At 29.4% G+C, this 11,228-nt stretch overlaps 2 protein-coding genes across 2 annotated transcripts; one reads left to right on the plus strand and one right to left on the minus strand.

The window, feature by feature from the left end:
* The first annotated feature begins 5,683 nt into the window (after positions 1–5,683).
* Positions 5,684–8,776, plus strand: LOC113850471 (putative pentatricopeptide repeat-containing protein At3g01580). Its single transcript, XM_027481030.1, has 2 exons — positions 5,684–5,829; positions 6,389–8,776. The coding sequence occupies exon 2, from the start codon at positions 6,569–6,571 to the stop codon at positions 8,660–8,662; it is 2,094 nt and encodes a 697-aa protein (XP_027336831.1). The 5' UTR covers positions 5,684–5,829; positions 6,389–6,568; the 3' UTR covers positions 8,663–8,776.
* A 1,323-nt stretch (positions 8,777–10,099) lies between these two features.
* On the minus strand, positions 10,100–10,630 carry LOC113850759 (proteasome subunit alpha type-1-B-like). The gene is made up of 2 exons (XM_027481304.1): positions 10,588–10,630; positions 10,100–10,410 (listed from the first exon to the last, which is right to left on the minus strand). Exons 1-2 carry the CDS (start codon positions 10,628–10,630, stop codon positions 10,100–10,102), a joined length of 354 nt encoding a protein of 117 aa, XP_027337105.1.
* Positions 10,631–11,228: the final 598 nt, after the last annotated feature.

Consider the following 11,228-nt stretch of genomic DNA (forward strand, 5'->3'; position numbering starts at 1 on the left):
ACATGAATATTGAAACCAGACCAAAGTTCAAAAGATATGGAGGAGTGTTTTTGTTACTCCCGATTAAGCATTGTATTGAAGAATCACGAGGATCTGACTATTCATACACATAAAAGAAAAAGAATATGTTTTGGATAATGTTAGTAGCATTATCCAAAACATATTCTATATATACATATATACATATATATATATATATATATATATAATTTTTAAAGCTTTCCATTCAAAGTTGCTTATTTTGAATATGTTTTGAATATATATATATATATATATATATATATATAATTCTATATATCTATAGAATTGTGTATATCCTTTCTAATGGTGAAGACAGATAAAATGGTGAATATGTTTTGCTTATTTTCATGCATTACAACAATGGTGAATCTCTTTTGCTTGTTCTCATGCATTACAAATAAAAGAACATATATATAACAAATCACACATGGTTAATGTACATTAATTATTATGAACTTGCAAGCTGACCTTTAAATCTCCAAAAAAGTAACTGTTTTTGCATGTTGTGAACTGCAACAAATGAAAGGTCAATACAATATGCAACTCTTTACACATTTGGGAGTTTCCCCATCCAAGCTCCAACACCTGCAAATATGTATGCAACTTCTCCTGTCATTAACCAAAATTTCAACATGGAATGCATACAGAAGAATAGGAAGTGAGATACAGTTGAATGAGATAGTGAAAATAGGAATAATCCTTGAACCACATATACCGCTCCTCCTTCAAAAACCTCTCATCCTTGAAACCATGAAAAATTTCCAAGCAATGAGAAATTGAGAAAATTTGAAAATTTCAAAACTTCAATTAATAATTACTAGTTGCAAAGATTTAGGTACAGGGAAACTGTTAAAGGCATTGCTATCCTTCATTTTTAGTTTTTTGCTCTTCAAACTTTGAATCCAAAACTCTAGCACCAAAGGAATTAAGTTATATTTCAACATTTAAAAATTAAATAAACATTGTTAGGAAATTTAAGTATAAAATCAGTGGTAATAAAAGGAAACAAAAAAGCTAACCCTAAATTTTGCGGGAAGAAGAAGAAACGAAAAAAAAATAGAACCCAAAAGTTTAAGCAAAGAGGATGAAATAGAACTATGCTCTAGTGTTTCTGATATAAGTGTGAAAAGGAGTACTTGATCGAGGTTCTATGTGAAAAATATACCATTGCATCTTTTCATGGTTAACATATGAAGAAAGAAAGTACTCGTTTAAACTTAAAAAAATACAAAAGTTGGAGTGAAAAAGAAGAAATGAAAAAAAAAAAACTCCAAAAATTTTAGTAAAGAAAATGAAGCAAAACTTAATATTTTTTTTTCAAAAGGAACTTTTGTATTAAAATAAATATAAAGAGTTTTTTCATAATAAAAATTAATTTATAATAAAAATAATTTTAAATTACTTAAACCAATCATTTTTATTCACGTAGAAAAGGTATCTGGTACCCCTTGTGAGTACCAGATCACGCACCAATTAACTTTCATCTATCCAACCGTTGTTATAATTATATATTATTTAGATTATTTGTGACAAATTTTATCAAAATCAAATATTTATAAGGTTGTTATCAAATGGTCCTTATTTTCATAAATTTTAAAAGTATATATTATATTAATTTTTATGTTTATAAATAATATCAAATTATTTTAAATCAATCTCAAATTTATGTGATTGAAATTTTAATCTAATGGTTAATTTTAAGATTAAATTATTCAACAAATATTTATTAAACAATACAAAAGTGAGTGTAACTTACACTACTATAATTTAATTAATCTTACACCGTTAATAATTTAATGAAAAAATAATTTTTATTGATTTAAGCTTTAAATTATAATTATATATTATCAAGATTATTTATGTAAAATTTTATCAAAATAAAACATTTATAACATTAATATAAATAAAAAGTGACCAATGACCAACGATGCTTACATGCACAACAGAGAAATTAATTTTCATTAATTCAACCGATGAATTATAATTATTATTAAGATTATTTATGCCAAATTTTATTAAAATTAAATATCTATAACATTATTATAAAAGGTCTTTATTTTCATAAATTTTAAAATATATCTTTAATTTTTGTGTATACAATCAAGTATCAAATAATCACACACAGTCAATAAGAGTCTCATCGTACTTTTTCTCATTAAAAATTACAACATTTCTAATGCTTTGACCACTTGTTCTTTAAATGAGTTAACGCTGCTCCTTATTTTCTTATTATATTATTCTAGTTTATCTATGATGTTTAATTAGAAATGTGTCTTGAAAGATTTTAGGGGTTCCTTTTTGCTAATTTTTTTATTTTTAGTTTTCTTAAAAAAAAAAAGAACAAAAGAAGATAATAGTATTCACGATTAAGAATGTTTCCCATTTTAAAACTAAGATATGCTTTTTAAAAAAAATAAAAAGTGGTTGACATTCATTTATCAACCATATGTTGTGTTTTTCACACTTTCCATTAATCTCGTGATTATGTTTGACATTTATTCATAGGAAAAATGCTCTTTTTATGGATAAGATCTAAATTAAGGAGTTAAAATAATTTTAATGTTTTTCATTAGCTACCCTAAACTTTCTTAAATATTTTTACTCCAAGAAGTATGTTTGAAAATATTAAATAAATTACTCATGAATGTTGGTCTAAGTAGCAAGCGGCTTAGTATCATTTAAGTAAGGTTTCGAATTTGAATTTTTATGTATACAAAAATTTTCAGTGATAGACTTACTCACTACATCCAGATGTCTGATTCAGGTCAAATACAAATCAACTCAGATGAAAAAAAATATTAAATAAATTAATGAAATAGAAAAAACTCCCACAATTTATTGTGCTTTTAAAATTATTACGTCAGGGTAGCCTAACTTTGAACAACGAAATGCATTAAAAATTACGCTAACCTTTTTTGTTATTATAATAATTATAAATGTATGATATTTTCATCTACCAGAAATAAATGCATGAAAATCGATGTTTAATTAAACTAAGCATACATGGAATGCATGACAAAATTAAGTTCTTTATTTTACCTTAACTTATAGTTGACTGTTTACTCATGAAAGAAAAATTAAGAAGTTTCTTTTACTAAAATAAATTCTTAAGATGCTAATTTTTTATAATTAAATAATAACAATAACAATAATGATAATAATAATAATATTATTATTATTATTAGAAAAGATTTACTTAATTGAATCAATTTAATCATTGAATTAAGATACATTAACTAAATAAATTTACAAAATTTTATATAATGAGGAAGTTATCCATGCTACTGTATGGATCGACTTGGAGTTTAATTAATTAATTAAATTATGTACAAAGGAGTTTAACAATTTAGATATGTATATAAAAAATAAAAATAAAAAACATTTTTTATATTGTGCAATATTACACATAATGAAAATATATATTTAATAAGTTTTTATTAAAAAATTATAAAATTTAATATAATTAAGTGTATTGGTACTATTAAATATGATAATTTTCAATGAAAATTTTAATTTATTAATTTTTATTGTATGCAATATGACATTGGTTAGAGAAATTGATAAAATAATGTCTTTTGTGATTCTAGTTGACATATTTATTTAATATAAGTTATATTTTAAAGCTTAATGTGACTTTTTGAAAAATTTCAGCTAAGCTTTTATAATAATTTTTTAAATAAATATAAAAAAATTATGTTTAAAAAGGCTAATAAGTCTAAACTTATATTTTTTTATTGTTTAAGAGTTGTATTGAAGATTGAAACCTTTCATTTTGTCATTTTGCTACACCTAACCTAGTTTAGTGGGATTTTATGAAAATTGTTAAAATAAGTATGGACTTTTTGTAATATCTCCACACTAATATGATATTGTCCCAAATCAAGGGCATATAAGTATGATATTGGAGGCACCCTCGCCTATTCTTGAAGGTCCACCCATACTGGGCCCTCCCATGGGATCCGCAGTCATCACTACACACCTAGGGTTCACCTTGCACACCCACATCCACATCCAATGTGGCACTAGTCCTACTTGGAGATTCGAGCTATGATACCATTTGTTATAATAAGTATGAACTTTTTAGTATATCTCCACATTAGTATGATATTGTCCACTTTGGACCTAAGCCGTCATAGTTTTATTTTTGGATATCATCTAAAATGCCTCACACTAATAGAGATATCTACCATACTTATATATCTTTGATTATTCTCCATTTTTAACAAATGTGGGACTTTGTTCGCACATCTCAATAAAAATAATGATTAAAATAATAGAAAAAGAAGATGTAATGTGAATGGTTGAAAGGTTTGATAATCGATGTGTAAAGTTTTTGTGCAGAGGAGGCAAAGAGAGAGAGATAGGTTGAAAAATCAATTTCAAAAGACCAAAAGTGCTCTTTAAAAATCTTATAATTTCTTCTATTCAACACTTATGAGCCCTAGCATGAGGCTTGCTCCCCTTAAGCACACATTGGAAAGAGACTTCTTTACTTTCAACACTAGTTGTGTTGGAATGGAGCCCAAACGTGCTTGTCACTTTAATGTTGAGGTGCCAGTGACAGATCCAGGACCCTAAGGTCATGAGGTGCAAAAACATAAAAGGACATAAAAGGTGCAAAAGTATAAAATTAGGGGGTGCAAAAGTATAAAAAAAGTTTATGAAAGTTAAGGGGTGTATTTGCCCCCCCCTTAGCACAAACTGTACTGGAATTAAACATGCCTTATTGAGAATGTTGTATGCAAATGGAGCATAAATGTGTTGAGGCTAGTATATCTTGCTTATACTCTTTTCAAACTCTTTAATGATTCTACTTATTTTTTACTATTTTATGCAATTTTTTAATTATAATTAAGTTTCTTTGTAACTATTTTTTACAATAAAACAAGAAAAACTTATTCAATTCAATTAATAATATAACAATTTTAATTATAAAATATGTTAAAATTTCATACATAAAGTAACAAAATGACAATTTATTATAAACATTTATACAAACTTATGTAATGAAAACTAAGAAAAAAAAACATAACTGAAAAATTACCTATAAAAGTCAATGATAATATTATGAAAAATCTAATGTTTAAGTAACAGCAGAATGAAAGAACAAAAGAAATATGTTACTAAGAAAACTTGACAAGTGATAAAGGAATTAATTATTTTTAGTATGTAATAAATTTATAAATTACTTAATAGTTCGTTAACTAATTTTATTTTAACATGGATCGACTAGTTTAAAAGTATTTTATTTTACTTGTAATATTAAAATTAAAATTTCATATAATATTAAATATTTTTTAAAAATTTTATCATATGTAGTAATTTTATTAAGTTTGAACATGATTGCTTGTAAAAGATAATATAATCTAGGAAAAAAAGTAATATAAATAAAATTGTTTAATTTATATAAAATTTAATATAGATAGTTATAAATATAATGTTATATAATTTAACATTTGAATTATATAACTTTTACATTTAAAAAGTTATTATATTGTTTATTATTATACAAAATAAAATATTAATGATATTTTTTTATATAAATTAATATTATCGTTGCTATAAATAAAATTATTTTAATTTGGAAATTAGTACTTTTTTTACTTGAGAGCTTTTGTTTTTTCAATTTTAACTTAAAATTTTTTAAATCAAAGTAAAACATATCGCTTCACAGAAGGAACGAGTGACCGCGGCTGAGAAAATTTCCCCTCACAGTGACATGCAGAGAGGGAGATTGAGGCTGAATGCTTCACAACTTCACAATGGTTGCGGGATGATGATGGTGGCATCGTCGACGACAACGAAATGGTTTGCCTTTTCATGTTTTTCACTGAGTATCATGATATGCATGTTATTGAAAAATGTCACTTGATTTGTGTCTATTTTTGGGCTGCCACTTCTTCTGTTCAAACTGGGAATGTGTGTTTGAGAACGTGTGAATCTTCTCCGTGCTTTTTGCTGGGTTTTTCTGCTTTTTATTTGGCCAATTACTGCAACTGTCTCCGTAGCCATTAACTGCCTTTTGGGTGTTTTATTAAATGACTCTGTACGTTTGCAGCATTTATCATGTTAACAATGTTTTCACTTTTCAAGAATGATTCAAACGGTTGAGAGTCATTATATTATTCATTGGTAAAGAACACTTGATATGCTTTGTTGTGGGAAACTCTTTGGTTCTTTTTATTTCTCCATTTTGCGTTGATTCTAGTTTTTATTTATTTGTTTAAACAAATGTAACTCTATGGTATGAAATAGTTTTTGTTTAACTTGTTAATTGATGTCATGCAACTAATTCTTTATTGGTTCATATCTCTCTGTTCTTTATTTCAACAAACTAATTGTTTCATTTACATGGTTTATTCAACAGGACTTACTGCTGAAGCTGCCTAAAGAAGAGCTGATTGTATAAATAGAAGAAAGTGATTGAGAGATTGAAATTTGAACCCTAGAAGATGCTGATTGAGATTTGACGGATAGGATCATTAATTCCTAAAACTTGACAGCTGAAATTGCTTTGAAAAGTTATAAAAGTGATTAGTGATTGTACATGAAAAGGAGGAATCTTTTAGTTAGGTTATTGGAAACTTGCTGCAGTAAGATATCGGTTGCACTGTTGCATTCTCAGTGTTTGAAAGTAGGTCTTGCCCATGACAGTTTCATTGTGACAAAGCTTAACGTTTTGTATGCCAGACATGCATCAATTTGCCATGCACATAAGCTGTTTGAGGAAACGCCTCATAAAACTGTCTATCTGTGGAATGCTTTGCTTAGGAGCTATTGTTTGGAAGGAGAATGGGTAGAGACATTATCTCTAATCCGTCGAATGAGCGCAGATGCTGTATCAACTGAGGAAAGACCTGACAATTATTCAGTGTCTATTGCTTTGAAAGCATGTATAGGCTTGCAGAAGCTTGGGATGGGTAAAATGATTCATGGGTTTCTCAAGAAGAAGAAGAAGATAGATAATGACATGTTTGTGGGGTCTGCCTTGATTGAGCTGTATTCAGAATGTGGACAAATGGATGATGCTGCGAAGGTGTTTATGGAGTATCCAAAACCAGATGTGGTTTTGTGGACTTCAATAATTACTGGTTATGAGCAGAGTGGAATGCCTGAGCTTGCACTCAAATTTTTCTCCCGAATGGTTGTGTTGGAGCAACAGAGTCCTGACCCAGTGACACTTGTTAGTGCTGCTTCTGCTTGTGCTCAGTTATCTGATTTTAAGCTTGGAAGAAGTGTACATGGAGTTGTAAAAAGAAGGGGTTTTGACACTAAGTTATGCTTGGCCAATTCACTGCTAAATTTGTATGGAAAAACTGGTTCCATCAAGAGTGCAGCCAATTTGTTCAGAGAAATGCCTAATAAGGATATTATATCTTGGAGCTCAATGGTTGCCTGTTATGGTGATAATGGAGCTGAAAGCAGTGCTTTACATCTTTTCAATGAAATGAGAGATAAGAGAATTGAACCCAACAAGGTTACTGTGGTTAGTGCATTGCGAGCATGTGCTTCAAGTTCAAATTTGGAAGAAGGTATAAAGATTCATAAATTAGCGGTCAATTACAGTTTTGAGTTGGATATAGCTGTCTCTACTGCTCTGATCGACATGTACATGAAGTGCTTCTCACCTGAAAATGCAGTTGACCTTTTCAACCGAATGCCCGAGAAAGATGTAGTTTCTTGGGCTGTTTTGTATGGTGGCTATGCTGAAATTGGAATGGCACACAAGTCCATGGAGGTTTTCTGCAACATGTTATCTAGTGGAACTCAACCTGATGCTGTTGCTGTAGTGAAGATTCTTTCTACTAGTTCAAAATTGGGGATTCTTCAACAAGCTTTATGCCTTCATGCTTTTGTTACTAAAAGTGGGTTCAACAACAATGAATTTGTTGGAGCATCGCTCATAGAATTGTATGCAAAATGTAGTAGCATAGATAATGCTAACAAGGTTTTCAAGGAAATGGTATGTAAGAATGTTGTAATCTGGAGCTCGATAATTGCGGCTTATGGATCCCATGGGCAAGGGGAAGAGGCTTTGAAATTATTTTATGAAATGGCTGATCATTCAGGTGTTAAGCCTAACGATGTAACCTTCATCTCAATTCTATCTGCTTGCAGTCATGCAGGTTTGATTAAAGAAGGGATAAAGATGTTTGATATGATGGTGAATGATTACCAATTGATGCCAAACTCACAGCATTATGGGATAATGGTTGATCTTCTTGGTCGAATGGGAGAGTTGAATACTGCCTTGGAAATAATTAATGGCATGCCTATGCAAGCTGGGCCTGATGTATGGGGTGCCTTGCTTGGTGCATGCCGCATACATCAAAATACAAAGATGGGGGAGGTTGCAGCTAAGAATCTTTTCCCATTAGACCCTAGTCATGCAGGCTATTATGTACTCTTATCAAATATTTATTGTGAGGACAATAATTGGCATAATGCTGCAAAACTCAGGACATTGATAAAGGAGAATAGGTTGAAGAAGGTTGTTGGTCAAAGTGTGGTTGGATTAAAGAATGAGGTTCACAGTTTCGTTGCTGGTGATAGATTTCATGATGATTGTGATCAGATTTATGAATTGCTGAGAAGATTAGATGCAAAAATGAGAGAAAATTATGATTCTATAGTACAGTAACTGGAAAATGTGAGTCTTAATCTTGCCTGCGTGGAACATGTAAATATATAATGTGGAAGGTGTCCCATTTAAATCTTGACTGTGAGTCTCTTAATCGTGCATCTCTTTTCTTATTTTATTACAGAATCGATCATATTTTTGTACTTTTTCCTTCTTTAGTCTCCCCAACCTTTCTATTTAGCTATTTCACACTCCTTTTATGGGATTTAAAATAAAAATTATCGAAGATTGAACTATGTGTTTAGCCCAGCCTCCTCTGCTCTGGTGAGACCCATAAATATCTATATACATTGAAAGCAAAACGTTATTGCAAAAGAAGCAATAGCAAATGAAGGTTATTCCATGGGAGCAATATGACAGACTTCATGGAGCAATTTTACGTTTTTGTTTGCTTTTTCCACAAGCGACCATATGAATTTCGGCCTTGCCCTTCAAAACCCTATCAGAATGAGCAAAATTCCATTCAATCCACTAGCCTAAAATGTCATATAATCTCTCTTTCTCGGTAAAGACAGAATGAAATAATATTAAGAGTTTGTGAATATGATAGGATAACAAATCACAAGATGTGAAAATTAAATAAAAATAGGATATAAAAGGAGTAAAATAAATCCTTATCCTATTCTACTATTAGTTACAATAAAATAATAAAAACATATAATATTATGTTATTCTATTCAATGTTTGAGATAAATAAATAAATTATACTAAAATCATAAAACTATCCTTAAAATTAAATTTGACTATAAATTTTTGAATTTCCAATAGAAATATATAAATATTAAAAATATAAAATTATTAACAATTAAAAGTATTTTTGTGTAAACAAATATTGAAAAATTGATATTAACTTATAATAATTTCTTAACAGTTATTTTTGGCAAATAAAATTTATTTTTTTGGTAATGCATTATTATTATTAAAACAAAAATAATTTATAAAAATAAAATTATATTTTTAAAAATAAGTAAAATATGTTTTCAAGATGGTTTTTATTTATCCTAACTTTTAGATTTGAGTTCAAATATTTGAAAATAGTAAAATTTTATTAAAAAAATGTTTATTACACTTTTGTATCTTTAATGTAATTGTCTCTTTTTTAATTTACTAATCTCTTAATTTAGTCTTTGAGAGAATTTGAGTCCAGCGTTTTAGTCTATGAGACATTTAAAATATCACGTTAGTCCACAACTTTCTTCTTCAACATTCACTTTAGTCCTTGAGTTCAAACTCTATTAAAAAATAGTAACAGAAGACTGAGTTGTTATGTTAAGTGTCATGCCAAAAGCCTAATTAGCACGTCATTTTTGGGAAGCTAACATGATACCCTGAATGACCAAACGACGTCATCCTGATTGAAGCCTTTTTTACCCTTTTAGCACCACCTTGATTTGTGGCAGTACCCTACTTCCTCTCTTACAATCTCAACAGTATCAATCAACTGTTGAGATTTTCCTGATCCAAAATATGGAATGGCTCACCAACTCCAACCATAGCAACAATGCATACAGAACTACTGTGCTTTTCACCTTGCACAGACTCCCTAGTTACAATAAGTGTATCTTTGATAAGATCTTTATGTAAGGAGCTAGTAAAGTTCTCAAACTTGCATTCCAAATATGTCTTTGCAGCTTGTGAGCGAGAGCTAATTGCAAAAGCCTGGTAGTCAAAATAGTTTCCACTCAAACAATTGTCAGCTACTAGGAGACCAACCCCATAAGGACGTTTCCATGATTGCTGGGTGCAAACTTGCCATTCAGAATTGCATCACAAATACTGATGAGAAAGAAATATTTTAAGTTCTAATAAATTATGTAGACACATTCTTTCTTTATTATGTAATTCTACATATACAAACACAAGATTTGCCTACCATACCCCACGATCCAACTTTCGACAACTAAATCACAAGCATGATTTTGTACCATAAACATCAGCCCAAATTTTAACTTTATCCCACCTGTACATCTAAGGTTTGTCATCCTTAAAACATTAAACACTTAGGGTTCGTCGTCCCCAAAATCCAAAATGAATCATAATGAATTAAGAAATTATTTTTATCGAATTCTCTATCTGTTGGTTCTTCTTCCACTATAACAAACTTCAATCTCTAAATATTTTACCACTAAACACAACTACGAACAAGAATTTGGGCGAGATTCTACATGCACTTAGGGTTCTTCTTTGAGACAAAGGGCTTCAATCAAAATGACGTCGTTTGGTCATTCAAGGTACTATGTTAGCTTCCTAAAATGATATTGTTTCTGCCAACTTGGCTTCTGACGTGACATTTAACATGATAACTCAACCTTTTGTTACTATTTCTTAATAGAGTTTGGGCTCAGGGACTAGAGTGAATGACAGAGAAGTGAGTTTAGGACTAATGTGACATTTTAAATGTTTTAGGGACTAAAATGTTAGACTCAAAATCTCTCAGGAACTAAAGTGAGGCTTTAGTCTTTTTAATTCAATGATAAATTTGAATAGAAAAAGATTAAGCATGACCCAAACTCAAAAAAATAGAAAGGTATGCTAAACATGCCAAGAAAGGTAGGAGAAAGGCAAC

The sequence above is a fragment of the Abrus precatorius genome, unplaced genomic scaffold (assembly GCF_003935025.1).
Source record: "Abrus precatorius isolate BTA unplaced genomic scaffold, Abrus_2018 Scaffold9, whole genome shotgun sequence".
In the NCBI taxonomy this organism is placed as follows: domain Eukaryota; kingdom Viridiplantae; phylum Streptophyta; class Magnoliopsida; order Fabales; family Fabaceae; genus Abrus; species Abrus precatorius.

Excerpts from the sequence above, each read along its gene's own strand:
- LOC113850759 (XM_027481304.1), bottom strand. The coding sequence starts at position 10,630 with ATGTACAGGTGGGATAAAGTTAAAATTTGGGCTGATGTTTATG. Across the intron at positions 10,411-10,587 it reads AATTTGGGCTGATGTTTATG|TTTGCACCCAGCAATCATGG; the intron begins GTACAAAATCAT and ends CTGAATGGCAAG.
- LOC113850471 (XM_027481030.1), top strand. The coding sequence starts at position 6,569 with ATGAAAAGGAGGAATCTTTTAGTTAGGTTATTGGAAACTTGCTGCAGT.